A 20,121-nucleotide genomic window follows, 5' to 3' on the forward strand; every position below is an offset into this window, starting at 1 on the left:
AAAAAAACTGTTTCTCTAAGTTGTGGGTAATAATGAGCCCATTCAACACTAGTTTCCTGGCCTAAAAAGCCGCTCCTTCGAAAACAGTCTTTAGTAACACAATGGAGAACATCAGCTTTCCTTGAGAATTTTTTTTTAATTCTTTATATTTTGCAAAATCTTGAGGGGACTATTTGAACTAAAATTAGAAAGACAAAGAAATACCAGGGGTGGTAGAGCTCTTTTGCCTGCAGTAACATCCTGTGCCATCCACCATCCTTGTGGGCTGTTTGATTGTCCTGCTGCAGGGCATTCCAGTTCAGAAAACACGAAATACTCAAGTCCCCCAACCTTAACCCCCAGCCTTCCTCCTTGTGTTATGTTACAAGAACCTCATTTCAGAGGATGTAGAAGAGCATGCTGCTCCTCTTCAGTGGCTCTACAGCCTCACGAGCTCTTCAGCATGGGGGCATGTGACTCTATGAAGGATGCACTGGTAGCCATACAGTTGAGAAATAAGCTGGAGAAAGAATCCAGCACGGAACAGACGTACTTGTACCTATGGGCATTGTCAGGCCATCCAGCCACTGCATCTATGGACAACACTATGTGCTCCTACTGATTCAACCACCAAGAAACCTCTGTAGGAATAGGAGCTATAGCCTGCTGACAGCAACAGCTGTCCTCAAACACTGCCCCTGTCTCACTTAGTCACTCTCCCAGTGGCTGCAGGTTCCACAAACCCAGTTTTGGTGCTATTGATCCTGCCAGCTGTTTGGGTTTCATGTCCAAGTCCCGACTCTCCCTTTTCCAATTACAGATGCCAGTGGGTGAGGAGAGGCCCTGGTTTGTAGGCATCTGCTGAAAGAATGGCTGTGAGATTGCACAAGGCTCTAGGAATTAAGCTTCTGCAAGCTTAGAAAAACTCTGTTGTAGTGTTCATAAACCTTGACTAACATCATATCGATGTGAATCATGTATGATCTCTATGCAGAGACAACACTCCCTCCTGTACATCTAATGAATATACCTGATGCTGATATGTTATCAGTAAACAGCTGATATATGAACTACTGCTGATACAGTAATGTCACTGCGCATGACAATAGGGAAGAAGTACAGTAGGAATGAGTGAGGGATTTTGATAGAGATTGTGATACTAGAGCAATCTGGCTCTAGTGGAGGGTGGTGGACAGCAGAGGCTTTCTTTTCCAAATATAATAAGCAAGAAAAAGAGTGACAGAAAAGTACACTGACTCTCTTTCTTTTAAATTTTAAACTACATAAGATTGGATCTAACTGTTTTTAAGAAGAAATTATTTAAAAATGCATGATTTGCAGCATAGGGTATTTGAAAATACCCTATTTTCCAGCTATGTTTAAGTTTCAACATGTAATGAAATGAAATTTCTTTTCATGACCCATAAATGAGCTGTGTCTTATGTTGTCCCGTGTGAAGTAAAGCATTTCAGGGTATAAGAGAGCCTTTAATGTTTTTAATGCTTATAATATTCCTCCCGCCTTGAAAACTAATAGATGGGGCTTAAAAATGGAACAAATGTTCAATAGCAGCCTCTGGAATTTTCTTTTTTCCTTTCTTTTTCTCACCAGGTTGCTTAACTTTCAGCTGCTTTTTCACAAGGTTAGTGTGATTTTTTGGTGGTATTTGTGGGTCGGGTGGAGAGGTGAGCTTGTCACTGGAATAACTGAGCTGAGAGAAAACTCAAGACTTTTGGCTTTGATGTAACTTATTTGAAAGCCCTCTCTCCAAGATTTGAAAGCCTCTCCTTCCCACAGGCTTGGGGATTATTTCAAACTGGTGATGTCTGGGACATGGGTACTCGCTGTGGGGACATGGTCACCAACCCTGCCTGGCCCCACTGGCAGCCCCGACTCAGCAGACCCCATCTGGGAAGTCCCTAACTTTGCCATGTTGGGACACGTTTCAAAAAACACTATGTCTTATGAAAGCTTTTATAGAGCCAGACAGAAAGGACTGTAAAAGAAAAAGTTTTCTGAGTACTGAGGGGACCCCAAAACACCAATGGACTCTATACAAGAGGAAGGAAAAAGAACTTAGTTAACTTGTTCATGTTGCATAAAATCACGAGTTTTGCAATGCAATTAGTTTGGTAAGAATAAGTAGGGAAGTGATAAGCATCACATCTTGCAACACTTCCCATGGTATGGCAGTTCCCTATAATGCAAGCAGTGAGGGACACACCCCTATTTAGAGCTGCACAACCATTTCAAATACAAGGCTTTCCAGCTTCTTAAGCCTCAGGACTATTATACAAAAATAAATGAGATACAGAAGTTTTGAAAAACAAGGTAGGTTTATCTTTTTCTTCTCTGATTGTTTTGATCCCGGAGATGTGCAGTAAGATACGGGGATGAATACTGGAACCACAAGTTTAGAAGAAAAATGTCCTAGGCAAAAATCTCAAAGTTGGCAAAGGAATACACAGAGCTAAACTGAATGAAGGTCTTTGCAGACAAAGTACCTACTCCCTGCTTACAAAATATCCTAGTTACAATCTTGGTTTTCCTTCTGGTTTTGGTACTGAATTTGTATATATTTGTACATATTCAAAAAATCCTTGAAAGTACATGAATCAGATATTATGAGCTGGTGACTTTATCGTAACCGTCTCTTCACTAAGTGGATGGAAGTGACTGATATTTCTGTGATTGATTTTGTGACTGATTTTGACATTTTCTGTTTGCAACTGTTGCCCACTATTCCTCTTAACCTTTCTTTATAGCACATAGATAATCTTCAGATCTTAAGTTAGAAGTCATCAAATAAACATATATAGCATTTCATACAGTAGTCCCAGGATCAACAGACTTACTGTCTTGTGGCAGAAAAGTACAACTGTTTTAACTTTTGCATGGTTTATCTGAACATTTTTCTTACTTCATGAGAGATCTGTTTAATCTTCTCTCTCTCAACATCCGAGAGATGGGCAGAGGTCTGGAGACTCAAAGCGTGATAGTTCAGAAGAAAGATTTAGCTGGTGTAGAAGTATAAGGGAAATGTTGGGGACATGCGCAATCTGTAGGAAGGCCTGTGCTTTAAACCTGTCTTGAAATGGAAGATGAGGCAGTTGTTTGGAAAAACAAGCAAGCAAACAAGCAAAAAGATACCCAAAAGGAGCAATCCAGAGAGAAGCCTGAGAACGTCATGGAAGATGTTCAGAATTACTGTATTGGAAAGATGAGTAATTTCAAAATATAATTTGAAAAGAAACAAAACATTGCAGTAAATATGTGTGTGTGTTTGTCTGTGTGTCTTCTGGATAGCTAACTAGAGCAACATAGTAAAGAAAGAATAGCTTTTAAAACACGTGAATCTTTCCAAAGAAGAAAACAGAAATGCTTGCATACATGGCAGGTCTAATGTTAACAGAAAATGGAAAGGAATAAAAGGAAATGAAGAACAATTCACAAATATTCTCAAGCTGCTAGCAAGTTTTTTTTAATATCAGCAGCAGGAACCAGCAAAGGAATCAGTGGGACACTTTGGTGGAAGAGGTGTAAAAGGGTCCTTCAGGAACCATGAGGCTGCAACACAAAATCTCAATGCATTTTTTGCATCAGTCCTGCTGAAATCAAATGGGAATCTTAGGAGCTAGAAGCCAGACCACTTTGAGCTAAATATACAGGCTGTTTATCAAGATAGATATAAACTAGATATTAATAAGCTACCAGGACTAGATGCCAATCACATGAGAGCTCTGAAAGAACTCAAGTGGGTAATTGCAGAATTTCTGGCCAAGGCACAAAACCACTCATTTTAGTGCTGGAGTGCTAGCCAAGTGTCAGAGTAACTCCCAGTTATGAAATGGCTCTAAAAGTGATCTTGGGAACCACAGCCTCAGCCACCACAATGATTCTGAATTCTCTTCTGGTAAGGTGGCAGAAACTATAAGGAAAAACAAGGTCCCTGAAGACATGAATTAATGCAACCTGCTGGGAAAGTGTCAGCATGGCTTCAGTATAGGGAATCTTGCCTCACTAGATACATAGAAGGTGAAGGATGCTGTGGAGATGGACAGTATGAGCAGGTCACACTAGGTGACCTGTCAGGGACAGGTGTTTCACTTTGTGATCATCCACTTTGGGTGAGTTTTGCTGCTTTCTGTCTCCAAGGAAGAAAATATGGTTGCTCATCTTTGGCTCACCTTCATGATCCAGTGGATGCTGCTGTTTGCCCCAGGGTGTGATGGCTGGCAGTGTAGAAACTGTGAGTACAATTATCTTACATGACACCCTCAGAGATGGGGTTTACTGTGCTTCTCTTTGGAGGTAGCTGTGGGCTACATTCCTTATGGCTGAGACCTGCTGGGTAGCCTCTGCACCCGAGAATCTGGGAACATCAGAATTGCATTTGTACTAATACTTTTCTGTAATATATTCAGCGGAGATGCCAGACTCACCTATTAGAAATCTGACACTGAACCGGAGGAAAATGGAACTGAGCTGGGTGAGCAGCACGAAATTCACTCAGTATTGGTGTTCTGATGGGAATATAAAGATAAAGGTAAAATTGCTATATAAAGTTTTAATAGAGATAAATCATTACTCTTTTTCTTTCATATTCTTAAATAACTCAAAATGTATCCTCGGTAGCAGCAAGACAGTCTGTGTTTTAAACTTGTGTTTAGTGAGATCACTCTTTGTACTGAGAATCTTTTTCCATTCTCTATCACCATTTTCAGGAAATACTTGTTTTCAGAGCATCATTCTCATGAAATCAGGGCCTTGATGGGCCTGAAGTGTAAGATTACCCCTTTTCCATATTCCAGAGGAACTTAGGTGACAGACAGCTCATAAAGTGTAGAAGATGATTTATGAATACAATGGATAGACTTACATTAGATGGCTGTGTTCTGACTGACTTACCTAAAGATAACATTTCAGTAGCCTTTAAGATGCAGTGATGTACCTGCACAGGACTGCTTGGTATAACACAGAAGAAAGTGAAGACATCCTTTCTGGAGTGGCTACTAGGGCCACACAGGGCTTCCATGGGCATTTCTTATACAGTAGGCATTTTTGTATGGATCAACCAAGTCAATCCTGAGTAAAATGTGGACCCGAGTGGATGGTCTCCTCCAACACTCTTGGAGGTTTACTAGAACAGCCTGAAGGCCAGCACAGCTTGAGAACATGGGAGACCTATATAAATAGCTAAAAAGGAGAAATGCCTTCAAACTATCTGACTGGATATTTAATAGCAGACACAAGACTTCAACCTTGGATCTTATGTGAGTGGATGACCTAAAAACTGTAATGACAATGAAAAGGCAATTTCTGCTTATCCTTTTGTTTGTTTTTAGAAGTGCCTGCACAGGGAAGATGGCAAAGAAGACCTTCCTCTGTTATGTAGCTACTTTGTATCTTAAGCAGAATAGTTTCTCACTAACTGCCTTCTACAGGATAGACTGAAACTTCAAAGCAAGTCGGGAAGTTGTCCTCCTGTAATTATACTTCCCCCTATATATGCATTGCTTATGCCTTAGCTAAATTCCCTTCTTCTAGAGTTCAAAGCTGCAATTGTATCAGCCCATTTGCCCAATATTTCTCAGGGAACTGTTTGGATAGGCAATCACAAATACAGAATTGTTTTAAGAATAGGAACTGTAATAGTATGTATAGGTCTTGACAGGCTATTTTGTACAAATGGAGAGGGAGCATTTCAGGTTACAGTATTATGGATACAAAGCGCTCAAGGTTTATAAGGGGCTAAACAGGGTAGATTTAAGCACTTACACTACAGACCGCATGGGAAGCCCCAGGAACTGCAAGGAGCAATTGCCAATGGGAGGCTGGTGGAAGTACAGGTCAGGTGTACAGCCTGGACACACAGGTAGTATCTTAAGGGCTCTTTAAATCTATCACACTATTTCCTTATCTCAGCTGTGCTAACCTTGAGCAGCTAATGTCCAGGAAGCAGCTAGACATTGCTGACAAAAAGAAATATGTGTGCCTGGCCCTGATAGGAATTTGATCAGCAGGTAATTCCACACACTGGGCCTGTCACCATATGTTCTGCAAGTCACTGACTTCTTCCCAGTCTTCTGCAGGTGTTCTCCCTACAATCACAATGTCAGTAAGCAATCCATATACTATGCTTAGTATTTCAGTAGACAATTTCTAGAAAAACATACATATCAATGTCTCTGTCTTCTGTCACTACTGTCTTGACAAGGTCTCTATATGGCCTGCTCAGACTAGATGCTAGCTGTCAGAAAGCTAATGATAGTGGACATGAATTCAGCTCAATTCAGCTTCTTATTTAGACAGTCATTTGTCTGACATTTCACTTTGTACTGAGTATAAACACTGCAGTCAGCTGTCGATCCCTATGAAAACACATACTGCAGGATGTTTGAGCTGATCTGAGGGACTATGGGTGGACCCAGTACTCAATAAAAACAAAAAAGTAAACCATGTGCATATCATTTTTCAGGCAGGAAAAACAACCTGTAAGTTTGAAAGAAGTATATCTCTTCCTCTACATAACGGTGCAAATTTTTCAGTTACAGCAGCGAACATCAACACTACATATACAAGCACATGCACATTTATTCCGCAAGGTAATATGCTCAACCTTGGGAAAGAATTTACCTGTTTCCAATGTCTTAAGTGTAAAATATATGTGTGTATATATGTATTTTATATGTATGTATATATATCTTGAATTCATTTGCTCCCTATGTGAGAAAAAAGCTTCTTGTTCACAGACTGGGGACAAGGTTTCTAGTCAAAGAAAAGGAGTTTTCTGTGATAACTTAGTAGTTCTTTAGTTCTTATTTGTCATCTTTCTTGTTGCCATCTTTTCAATTGTCATCTTCCTTTTAAATATTTGTGCTAACATTCTACTGAGTATGTTTAAATGTCCTTAAAATGTTAGTAAAAATTCAAGGAAAACAGTTTTGTGGGTGCAGGTTTTGAATATATTTGAGAAATCTGAGATACATTTAGCTTTACCATAGTGTGGCTCATGATCTTATAATAAACTCATTGCAGTATCTCATCCATAATAATGAAAGGTCTGACAAAATTTACCTCTTTTTTATCATAGGGGTAATGCATATGAGTGTGCTAAAAGAGCAAGGAGCATGATCTGCTCAATTAAACAAACTAGAGTTAGTATATACAAAACTGCATTCATAGTAGTATTGTCAAACCTCAATAAATTGTTGTTTCCTTTTGAAAAGAGGCATGACCTAAGAATAAGTCATACTTCCTTTTAAAATGAATCATTAAAAAGACTTTTCAGTTTTTTTCTTGGAGAAGAAGAGAAGTGGAAGCTTAAGGTGAAAATTGAAATTCTTGTGTTCAGGATATGGTTCCTGGAATTAATTCCATGTGGAAGGAGATATCTCTGCAGACCATGAAGACTTCCTAAGCATACGTCTATATCTATTTGTGTAAACATTTCTCTTTGAAGTCTAGAGAGACTTAAGAGAACTGTACTTGGGTTTTTCATCTTCTCTGCAGTCTTCAATTAGGCTCCTCACCCTCCCTACATATTTGATAGAGAATTGACATATATATTTTCTAGAAGTAGAAATATTTTGTAGGGTCCTGAGGGATGACAGGGAGATATTCTGTTTAGTGAATTTGAGGCACCAGGGTCTCATTTTGAATTGGAACAATTTGAAGCAAAGGGGTAGCCTGTTTAGCTTACAGCCTGTGCTAGAGCAGTATAGGCTCTTTTGAGGCATATTCCATCAGATGCAACCATAACCTTATCCTTGTAGTTTTTAGCCATGTGAAATTCTTCATAGAGCTTGTCACTGCAAATAACTTCCAGTCATGTTACTTAATGTGCTCAGCACATCATTCTTAAACCCAAGTAATAATCATCTGAAGCCGCAGGTGCCTAAAATATCTAAAGTGTATGCTGAGATCTTCCAGCTTGGAGCAAGGGGACATGGGACATTGCTATGTTTCAGGCATGCCCGGGACAGCCATTAGAAATTTCTCCTGTGTGATTTACAATGTTTCCTTTATGAACTGCACTTGGAGTGCGGGCAGGGATGCTCCAGGCGATACCCAGTATTTTCTCTACTGGGAGAACTCAAGGTGAGTAGGTCTGCTTGACTATTTGGAGTTCTGATCCAACACATGACACTGACTGCATTCAACTTAAACACCTTGTGCCCATAGAGAAGAAGAGGAAAAGCAATGTGAGCTTTATGTTAAAGACGAAAATGGGAGACACATAGGATGTCAATTCCAAAATGTGGCCATGAAAGATAATACAATCACCTACTTCGTAGTGAATGGTTCTAGCAAAGACACCCTGATTCGGTTCTATGATGAGTACATTAGACTGTACAACATTGGTAAGTAATTTCTTTCTACTTTATTTCCATTTTTGCTTGAGGAAAATAGGGAATTCATCCTTACAAAGGAGCTGCACTCATTGCAGAAAACTCTCCCTACAAAACAGGCTTACCTTTTCCTTGGAAAGTTTTGATCCTGGCCACATTGCTTGTGAGAATATAATTCCAAAAGTGAATCAGAGCAGTAGGAGGCAGAGACATTAAGAAAAAACAGGTCAGAGAAGTCTGACCTCAAGAAAGAAAAGTCCTTTGGATTTCTCAGCATCAGCTTGTTCTTAGTAAGCAACATCCTCATAAAAAGAAGAAAGTAACTCTACCTAAGTATTATCCAAAGTAAATGAAGGAGTTTTGCATCAAGATATTCTCCTAAGTCGTCTTCCCTGGCTCAGTCCATGTCTTTTTCTGATACTGGAGACAGGAGCTGAAAAGCTCATCTTTCAAATGTGTTTAGCAGAGTTTCTAAGAAGAAGAGATACAAATAAGAATTTTTCTCTGCAGTTATCCTACCTGCAATTGCACTGCATTTTATCAAGGCAAAAACAGATGAAATGATTTTAAATGTGTTTTTGATTGTATCATTTCAGAAAAGTTCATGCCCCCATTAAATATCACTGCTAACTGTAATGGAAATCAAGAAGATTGCCTTATTCATTGGCAGCAACCAAAAATAAGTCGTTCAGGAAAAGATGAGTGTTTTCAATATGAAGTTATTATAAAATATAAGGTAAAAGATTTTTTTAATCTATATTTAACACTAACATACACATATATGTATGTGTATGTATGTAACAGAGATCTTTCTCTTTTACAGTGTAGCTTTTCTCATATGCGGTACTGTATTTCTTTGTGGTCCTTCCATTCTACTACTCCACTATGACTGCTCCACCTTTTTGTCTCTGTTCCCCTGAATGAGGTATTGCTGAGAGCACATTAGATGGGTACAACTGTGTAGGACTACGGGAAGAAGCATGGATGGATTCATCATGACTTGAACATAGCCACAGTTTTAGTTTTGAGAGAACTCAAAAAAAAAAAAAAAAAAAAAAAAAAAAAGAAAGAAAAGATAAAGATGATTCTTTCATGCAGACTTACTGGATCTGTCCATGACTGCAGTTTTTTCCAGTGGTACTATCCCTATGAAAGGGCAGAGGTAGACTATAAATTCTGGACATCATAAAAAAATGGAAAGTACATTCAGTTAAAGAATCTGTATTGAAGAAGGGGACTTGAAGTTTCTATATATTCTGTATCTATGCAGTACATAGTTATATTGAATATATAAAGAGAGAATTACATATATTTAATACATATGAGTTAATTTTATATATAAGTTATGGTTACAGTATTCCAGATATCATATGGAAGCAAAACAATCATTTATCTAAGAGCTGAAACAGTATAATGTTAAATAAAAGGAAAATAAATGAGAGAGAAAACAGAAAGGCAGAGGATCTAAGCACAGGCCGCATTTCAAAAATAAGGGAATTATACAACCTCCTGAAGTTCTAATTCAGATCTTGATTTTACAGGTCTTTTTAAAGCAATATAGAGTGATAAGTCGATGTGTTTCATTGCAAAAAAGTAGACTTTAGCTACCATAATTATGAAAGAATTGCATCAAATGACCACAGGATGGCAGATGGTGTCTATAAAGCAAAAAAATAGCCTGTACTGCAGTCAGTTTGGGCCACACATTCAAGGCATTCCCTGAACTTCTGCTATCTGAAACTGCTTATTCTGTTTGGGTCTTGCCGTCTCATAGATGAATTTTCTCATAGGCCCAACTAACTGCTATAAATCTTTCTTACTTACGTAAAAAATTACATTTCAGGAAAGTTTATGTCACCTTTGCATATTGTAACGGCAGTAAAGCTTCTTGAAATCTTCAAACACTTCTTGAAATCATTGTCTCCTGCAAATCAGAATGCACTCTGTGAAAAAAATATGCCCTTTCATTTCCTCTTATGGTCATTAAAGTGTCTTAGGACACAGGCCTTTTTTTTTTTTTTTTTTTTTTAACCACTCACCAAGCTGATTTTCATCTTCTAAATGGTCACAGTATATAACCATTTGGGTAAATTATATTCCTAATCCTAAGTATCATGACAATCTTGAATGTTTTGGTTTCATTGATAACATTATGTAGCAAAACTAAGGAGGGAAAAATAAATTAGAATGACCTGCTCTTTAAAATGCATGTTAGCTTCTTAGCTTTTTCAGTCTGTTCCTAATTGTAGTGTGTGGAATTCATCTTGACTAAATCCAGCTGTCTGTAATGAAGGGGCCTATATTTAACATAGCTTATTACACTTGTTTTTAAGTTAATAGGAGTACACTCATACAGCTTGACTAGCTGGATTAATTTAGATGTTCACTTTAGTATCAGAAAGAAGAAGCTTTAAAATGTCTCAAGACAATTTAGAGTGTTTAGACAACTTATTTAGTGAAGATGGAGGTGAATGGCAGTCAGCCGCTAGACCATCCTGTTGCATGGGATTATTCTTTCCCAGGTGCAAAGACTCGCACTTGCATCTGGTGAATTTCATGAGGTTTCTGACAGTGCATATCCGTGGGAATAGCAGCCTGCAAATTGGTGTTGGCCTCAAGATTGCTGAGTTTGTGCTGTGTCACACTTTCCATGTCATTAATGAAGACATTGTTTAGTATTGGTCCTAGTAAAGATCCCTGAGGGACTGTATTAGTTACTGGACACCTGGTGGACCTTACACCATTGACAACAACTACCTAAGCAGGACAATCCAGCCAATTTTCCACACACCTTATTGTTTGCAGCCCATTTCTCCCCAAACTGGTGAATAGAAGACCGTAGAAGACTGAATCAATGGCCCCTTTAAAATCTTACTCGCAGTGCCAATCAACTCATCCTAGGTTGTTCAGGCATGATTTGCCCTTGGCAAACACGTGCTGGCTGGCTGCTTTCAATGATCTTCCTGTACTTTACATGTTTATAGAGGGCTTCTATAAGAGGGCAGATTTGCTCCACAAGCTTCCCAGTGGCAGGAAGCTCCCCTGAGGTGAGAGTAACTGTAGTTCCCTGGACTTTCCTTTTTGATATTCTTTAAAGCAAATGTGATACTTGCTTTTTTTCCAGTTCCAGAACCTCCACCAGTTGCCATGATTTTTCAAAGAATAGAACAGCCTCACAGAGACCTCTGCTGGTTCCTTCAGCACTCTGATGCTTATACTCTGACAAGCTAATGGAGAAGATACAGTTTGCTAGTAACCAGCTGCAATACATTGCAGTTGTTACAGCTTTTTGAGTGAAACGAGTGCATTTTACTGTGTCTGTGAAAAAATGTTGTTGAAGGGCAACTTAAAATCTGTTTGAACTCATTCCAACCTCATAATGTTTCATCTGATGAAAAAAGGAAACAATATTTACGTAACATTTATAACTAAAAGTAATGAAATTATTTTTTGAGCATAAATACCACACACAAACTAAAAGTTTTATCTCACAGATTTCTCCCTGTCTTTTTTTTTTCTTTTCTTTTTTTTTTTCCTTCCCTGGTGTGTGTGCAGGAATAAAACTATAGTTTTGATTCAGACCAGATCAGTTTTGCTTGTGCTTAAGTTCGATCACCGAGCTGAAAGAAAATTTATTTCTCTACTCTGGTGAAACAAATTTTTTTCCCATGCCAGAATTACTCACAATATAAACTTGGCAATGCAGAAGTAAAATATATTAGATCTTAAATTCAAGATAAATCACCATCTCTGAAGAAACTGTCAAGTAGATAAGAGCAAGGAGTTGAAAGAAGATAGTAGATAAAACATGATCTACAATCTAATCACAAAACAAGCAACCATAAAAATATTATTTTTCTCTAATTTACAGGATAATCTTGAGGAAACCAGGATAACTGTAAGTCTTCCTGTTAAGTTAATCAGTAATACATTGCCTTCATAGACATCTGTGAAAAGCAAATAGTATGCAAATTCCTTTAATATCAGTATAGCAACATTCAATATCCTATGTTTTATGAGATGTTTATTTATAAATTTCTTAAATATATCAAACTCATAAATCATTACGATGTTTATACATGATGTCTATCCTACCTTATTACTATTATTCTGTAAAACCTTCAGTTTTATAATGTTCTGACCCCCTACCCCTCAAATATTTGAATATATTTTGAAATAACATGCCAATGACAGCAGAGACAAGAAGCAAAGCAAACATGTCCTAGGAATTTAGCTGTTTATGAAAAACGAAGATAACAAAAGCCTTTCAGGAAGGAGATACATATATGCTGCTCTCCAGGTATCCTGCACCTCCTAATTAGTACAGCTTGCACATCCTGAAAGTATCCAAGAGTGAGCATGTTTCAGTAATTTTAATAACACAAATTTTACAGGTTTGGATGGGAATTTTAGTCTTGAAAAACCATAATGCACATGAGGAATGGGAGATGCACGCAAATAGTTTATTCTACACATCACTCCATTCTAGCACTGTTGGAATGAGACAATCCAACACCCTCTTCGGCCTCTGTGAAAGTGCCATAGGAAAGGGAAATTATCAAGAAGCCACACTTCTTCAGATTCTTAAGAAATTACAAGTTATAGTGAAAAGACAAAAACTGTTCTAAACAGAAAAAAAAAGTTTACAGAAGGAAAGGTTATTTTTGAAAGGAGATATCTGGATTCATGCATGTTGTATGCATATTAGGTATGCATTTATATTTTGCTTTGTAGCACCAGCCTGCTGTCATAAGTAATGCTCACATAACTTTGTGAAAGTTTTCATGGTAAATGAACCTTACACACTGTTAGCCTATAGAGTGCAATGAAGAAAATCTTCTCAGTTTAATTGCTTTGCTTTTAGGAACAGAAAAGCTACTCATTTCAAAATTTTAATCCAAAAAAGAGGTACCGTGTGAAAGTCAGAGCAGCTGGCAATGACGTCTGTCTGGTAAACACAGCCTGGGGGGAATGGAGTGCACCTCTTGAGTTTGGTGAGAATGAAAATCAATTCTTTGGCCTAGTTTTCCGCACTTATTTCCTGTTTACCTCACACATTGCTTTGCACCTGCTAACACAAAAATATAAATTACATGCAAATATTTTGTTTCAATGTACGCTGCTGTGAAGTAAAGGAAAGAGAGTATTTTTACATCTCTTAACACTCAAACATTCTGGTGGTTCTAAACTAATATAAAAATTTATACAAGTGTAAGTGAAAACATATCAGGCACTTTTTTCAGACGAGGAGCAAACAGGTTCAATGTTAATATCTCCCTACATATATTACTGCTTAAGCACTAAGTTGCTAAGCTTAAAAGAGCTCTTAAAAGAGCTGATTTTTATTACAATAGAAACTTTTCAGACTGGTATCCACCAGTCAGTGTCCAAAGTGGGCATTTGACATAGCTATGTCACTATTTCTTTTTATTACACTAAAATGTTGTAATTGTTGTTCTTTCAGGAAATGAAGAAGTTATATCTCCTTCAATATTGGCCTTAATTATTGCTGTAGTTGCAACACTCTTAGTGGCAATCCTCACAATTTTGTTCTGCAAAAGGTAGGCCTAATTTATGTATGTATTTTATTTTGCCTGTGTGGGTGTATAAAACATACATTAAGTTTTTTAGAAAACTAATATGGTAGAGGTGTCTCTGTAGTACAGATAAAATCTTTTATATTCACACTGCAGTAAATAAATAAAGTGTGCACTAAAGTATCATGCTCAAAGTTCCCCCTTGGCAATTATATGCAATTATTCATACTAGTAGTACAACTGCTGTGGATATTTGTAGCGTGTGCTGTCTGTAGAGCATATCTCCTGATTCCCTGAAGTGATGAATTTGTTGCACACAGCTTGATTGTCCTTTCCAGTATAGATTGTAGAAGATTTACTAGAATGCCTACTGTTTTCCTGAATGGTGTTCACTCTGTGCTGACACAATATATATTTTTCATTTCTCCTTCCTTTCTTCTGCTCTTGAAGAGAAGGATAAGAACTCGTTCAAGGATGCAATGGTTTTGATGCATGCTGGTTACTTATTTTTTTCTTTTCTATTCCATCCCCTTTTGGTCTCCAGGACTGGCTATTGGAAAGCAGCATTCCCACAAATCCCAGAGCCCAAAAACACATTTAGGGTACTTCCTGATACAACTCCAGAGGTATCTTTTTTTTTTTTTTCTATTTATGCAATAAGTATGAAATTCAAGGTTCTGCTGGCATCTAAAACGTAGCGCTTAAATTATAAAGAGCATAATACATAGAATAACCACTACTCTTCATCAGCAAAGCACGGATGAAGTTCACCAGGGTAGCTTGAACCCACCTTTGCTCTCTGCACACACAGCAACCCACAGGCACAAGTCCCTTCCATAGAGGTTTCCTATAAGTCCGTCAAATGCCCATGCCCCATTCCCAGATCCCCTGACCTGCTCACCAGCCTTGGTCATTCCAGGCGTGGGTCTCCTTCTGCTCACCAGCTAGTCCCACTTGAAGGTCACTAGGGCATGCATACAGGGTAGGGAGGAAGGCGACAGAGGAAGAAGTTAGGAATAGGATTTTGTAAAATGGTGGAAGAGACTGCAATGATCAGACACATGGTTTCACCAGACAAGCACACTGACCAGCAGCTCACCTATATCTAGCCATCCTTTTCCAGCAATACACTTGAGGAGATTTATGATAACCTGCGTGGTGCGCTGGAGAAAAACACAAAATATCTCTGCTCAAATTTAGGTCTGTCAAAATCCATGTGCCTGCATTAAAGAGGAGCTAAAAATTCAGTTATATCCTCCTAAGGAAAGCTTGTTAGCTAAGAAATAAAGAAGTGAAATATTCCTATAAAATATACAATAAATATTGAAATACTCTCAGAATTACAAATAAGCTAGTAGAGACTATGTTTATTTATAAAACTAATGGACTTTTTAAATTTATTTTCTGCAGACTGAGTGCAAAATGCAGTCAATAACAGCAGAACCTGAAGAGATAATATTAGTTGCTGAACTAGTGAAATAACCAAATGAGGAACCCACAAGTGTTTTTCTCAGCTCAGATGACACTTATCCTTCTGTAAATTCTGGCATAATCCTCAGGCTTTCTCCTTTTTTCTTCATTTTCAAAACAAAGACAGTAGTAAAGTCAAAAGAGATCGTTACCTCTTAAACAATGTTTTGAAATCCGATTGTATTTGTTTTTAATTTGGACTTACTTCAGCTGTTTGGTTATTTGTCCTTTTTGGATATCTTTTTTTTTTTAATATGATTGAAATATGTTATTTTATTTGAAATTAGAAAGAGACATAACCTGTGATTCTTCCTCAAAGAAGAGAGAAACTAGCAGCCACATAGTTCCAGAGTGGTGCTTACATCTTGTTATTGTGGAGGAATGTGACCCATTCTGAGGATATGCTCGGGTTATATGGAGGTGTAGGAATGTCTTTCCCATCTTCTAATTCAATGATATCATATGCCAGGGATATAGTAAATTATGTAGGTCACTACCGATAGAAGAAAAAAAGTGTCTGGTGAGAGCTTTTGACTTTTTTAGTTTGAGCATTTCCAGTTACATTTATACCACCCAGTATGAGCTGAGATACAACAGGACATGACAGCCACTATTCATCCTGGCATTCTTCCTGGTTTTGGGAAACTGTTCAGTGCAACGGCAACATGGACAGCAGACTGGACAGACTCCCAGCCCCTCTCTTGCTATTAAGATAGATCACAGGGATAGGGTCCATTTACATGTTTAAGGGAAAAACAAAGTACTGTCTCCCACTACATGAATCTACTCCTTAACACAGAGGATACTAAGCCAACAGCTCTTAACTGTGAACTTCACAACCCATAATACTGTATGTAATACATAAAAATTACTCTTGATTTAGTAAGAGCGCCAATCCATATGATAAAAAGGAAAAGAAAGAGTGGTCTCCAACTGACATAACCTTCTTTTCCAACTGGTAGAGATCTAGCTCTTGCAGAAATCTCCCAAGCTATTGAGCTTCTAAGTCTGTAAATACTAGCTCCAGAGCTATCTCTACCTCTAGCTTGATTTTTATGAATGGTCCCACCCCTGTGCAGCAAAAGAACTTAAGAGTGAGTAGCAGTAACATTAGTTTCTAGCACAAGACTTTTACAGTATCAGTTAATTCTGTAGCTTCTCAATCAGCAATTCTGTTTTTAGCATTCATCACAGGCACATTTCATTTATGAATACTTCAAACTGTTTCATTCTTGGGTTCTTTATAAGTCTTTGCTGAATTTTATCTTGAAGTGATGTGATACTGATTTTTTTTATAGTCTCTTCAACCAGCACTTTATTTTGAGAGCTATGTTTCTGTTCATCCAATTGAGAACATCCCTAAGGGCATCTGTAGTACAAAATACTCCCCAAGGTCTTCTGGTTTCACCTTAGCTCCTTCAGCAAGTCTTTTAATACACCTTGACTACCTATTGGCTTCATGGTTTCTGGCAAGCTTCCCTTTTTGGGAAACATTTTTTTTTTTCTTATTTTAGTGACTATTCTGTAATAAACAAACTTTTTTGGGTGACTTACTGTGTTCTTATATTTACTCTGCAAAAGCACACATTCTTTCCTGTTTTTCATGTATGGATATGGCTCAATTTTTTTGCATTCTTCTTTTCTATAGCCTCCTCCACCCTCTTACTTTGGTAAGCCAGGATTTAAGAGATTTACTATGAATCTGGACCAAATAGTAAATTTCTATGTTTAATTTAGATATGTGAAGAAATATAGGAGTGCATAGCTATGTCTTTATCATGCACTGTGGCTCTGAATGTGATGCTCAAGTTCCACTGGTTTTGTTGAAGCAAAGAGTATTATTTCATATTTGCACAGAATATCAGCACTATCACTGCTTGACCAAATTATAATTTTCCTGCAAAGAAATAGACAGACAAAGTAAATCCTTGTAACAGGCAAGTAGTCACTATAAACATTATGATCAACACAGAGGACAAAAGACAAGTATGCTTACTTCTCTTTTAATACCCTGGACAGATCAGGAGCACACTATGAAACTCTGTTTTACTGGTGTAATTTGTTTTACAAGCCCCTTTCTTTGGGAAGGAAGCATATTCCAGCAAGAAAATCAGAATCTGGATAGATAATAGCCAAGCACACACAAGACTTCCTTTGGTTAAAGTCTAACTCTACACAAGACTCGTCCTGTATCTGGAGTTATACGAAAGAGTGCTGTCGTGTAATTCCCCACTTTGGACATTTGGCCAGTAAGCTATTCACTTGCTACGACCTGAGGATGAAATGCTGGAAGCTCACTATGACCTCAAAGGTTGTTTTAAGACTCAGTAAGAAAAGCAGTTTTCCTCCTTAAAAGAATTAGCTTTCCAGTTCTATTATTTGCATCAAAAAGAACTTTATTCTGTGCGTAGCCCCGCTGATTTTAATAATTGACACATCCTGCTGCTCCTTTCAGTGTCAGAGATTCAGATTTTGGTGGTTCATAACTGAGTAAGGAATAACTGAATTATGTCAGGTCTATGCTTTCTGTAGAATTATTTCTCATTTTCAGACTCAAAAGCTTAGATTTCTATGCTAGACATTCGAATATAGACATATAATTGTTAGACTATTTTTATGACATTAAACTAAAATATTAGACTAAAAATTCTGACTACTTTCTATTACTGAGGCTATCATTTAAGAGCCCAGGAACATATTATTAACCTCTTAAATTATGTGAACACATGCAAACTGCTGATTAGACATTAGCCCTGTCCTGAGCTAGCCCCTGGACTATGACCAGAAGTTCTTCAGGACATCACTAGTAAACCCTGGCCACTTCTGTGCTGGGAACTGTTGTTCCTGGGCATGTTCCAGTGCTGAGAACCTTTTAGATACCAGCACGGGCAGGGGCCATCCCCAGAAATGTCCAGCTTCTAGCCTAACTGGGCGCATACAACTCTTGGCACGCAAGGGCTATTTGTCTTTTACAAAGTTAATCATTGTCTTTTGATGAAATACCCATTTGGGGACTTTTTTTTTTTTTTCTGGCAGATGGTACAACAAGGTCTATTTCTTAATAAAGTTAAAGCTTAGTTCATGCTGGACACGCAAACCATTTGCATTTCCGTAAGTATACAGTAGTGGCCAGAATTGAAATGCTTACAACCACATGCTAAAGGGTAATGGACTGAACTAAACTACACTGGATTATGCAACCTTTCCTCTTGGACTTGAAATTGCCAAAGTGCGGAATAATTTTCCTCTAGTCCACCATAACCTAGCCATGAATTGTGAACCAGGAATGCTGAGTGCTGAGTCCTGAGCTGTTCATGCACCCTGTGCAGGAAAGGAAACAGAAAAGCTTAATTAATGCAGTGCCAAGACATTCAGGAGGTATCATTAAAGCCTTGTTAAATAGGTCTTAAACTCCCCATTTGCTTCCTATTTTGTCTTAGAAAGGGATACTTCAACTTATTCAAGAAAGTAGTTCAGGAAAACTGATAGATGTTCTAGGACAGTATCCTCCAGCACCAAGAATGGGCCATCCAGGTATTCAGGGAAACAAGTAGATATATCAGGAGGCTAAGCAGAGTACTCATGGGGGAGCACTCCAATGCAAAAGGTAATACACAAGAAATGGAAGCTGGAACCGCTACAGAGGGGGTGTTTAAAAGTATTTCCCAAACATGTAGGAATGCCAAAGCTCACTGAAAGTTGATGCTGGCCTGGGATGTCAAGAAAAACAAGAAGAGTTTCTAGCACTACGTAAGTAATAATAGACCGAACAAGGAAAATGTGGGCTCACTGCTGAATTGGGGCAGGTGGATTAATAGCAATGGTCACATATAAGACTGAGGTGCTCAAAGCCTTCTTTGTCTCCGTCCTTATCAAGAAGGTCTTCCAGGCCTCTGTGACTAGTCAAAGGGTCTAAGGAGGAGAGGAGCTGCCGATAGTGTGCACAGGTCATGTCAGGGATTACATGAGAATTCTCAAACCCATCCAACTCTATGAGAGCCAAAAGGTTGCAGTTAGAGTGCTGATAACTAGTCAATCTACGCTCTATCAGGTTTGAAAGGTCATGAAGATCTGGAGAGGTCTCTGATAACTGAAGAGAATAAAAAGTTGCACCCATCTCCAAAAAAAAGTCTAAAAGGTCAGCCTGCGGAACTATAGGTCTGTCAGATTGTGAAAGTCATGGAACAAATCCACTTGGAGCAAATTTCTGGCCACATGAAAAAGAGGATTACAAGCAGACAGCCTATATTTACCAAGAGTAAACCATGAAGGACCAACGTGATTGCCTTCTGTTATAAAATGACTACATCTATAGATGACAGAACAGTAAATGTAATTTACCTCAACTTTGGGTAAATTCTTGACACTGTCTCCCACAAATATTTCTTTATCTAAGTTGAATCATTATAATCTGGGTGCATAGAAAACATATGGCCAAAACTTGTTGGATAGTTGAACTTAGAGAGCTCAGAGGACTATACCTGGGTACCTGTGACAAGTGGTGTACTGAAAGATCCACCCAGGGACCTGTCCTGCTTAACATATTTATCAATGACTTGAAGGAGGTGACAGAGCATACTTTCATCACTTTTGCAGATGATACCTGTTGCAGCTTGAAAGCTGTAGTAGTGGCGGGGAAGGAGATATCGAATAGCTATATACCCATCTCTGGCAGTATCGGATTCACCAACAGTCTGTCGACCATGGGTCCAATTGCCTTCCTAGGTCCCAAATAGTGTGATCAACTATAAGCTCGACTCTGGCGCTATCAGATTCATGAACAG

General features: G+C 38.2%; 1 protein-coding gene across 1 annotated transcript; it reads left to right on the plus strand.

Annotated features, from left to right (window-relative positions):
- Window positions 1-442: 442 nt before the first annotated feature.
- LOC104570670 (granulocyte-macrophage colony-stimulating factor receptor subunit alpha) lies at window positions 443-15,389 on the plus strand. Its single transcript, XM_088521858.1, is given in 13 exon segments — window positions 443-528; window positions 3,090-3,127; window positions 3,130-3,203; window positions 4,135-4,228; window positions 4,404-4,525; window positions 6,458-6,584; window positions 7,950-8,079; window positions 8,164-8,342; window positions 8,927-9,066; window positions 13,195-13,324; window positions 13,795-13,891; window positions 14,412-14,493; window positions 15,278-15,389. Coding segments are annotated over 13 exon segments (1,371 nt in total). The 3' UTR covers window positions 15,350-15,389.
- The last annotated feature ends 4,732 nt before the right edge of the window (window positions 15,390-20,121 follow it).

This window comes from Tinamus guttatus, unplaced genomic scaffold (assembly GCF_059628265.1).
Source record: "Tinamus guttatus ecotype Peru unplaced genomic scaffold, ASM5962826v1 Tinamus_guttatus_pri_ptg000134l, whole genome shotgun sequence".
In the NCBI taxonomy this organism is placed as follows: domain Eukaryota; kingdom Metazoa; phylum Chordata; class Aves; order Tinamiformes; family Tinamidae; genus Tinamus; species Tinamus guttatus.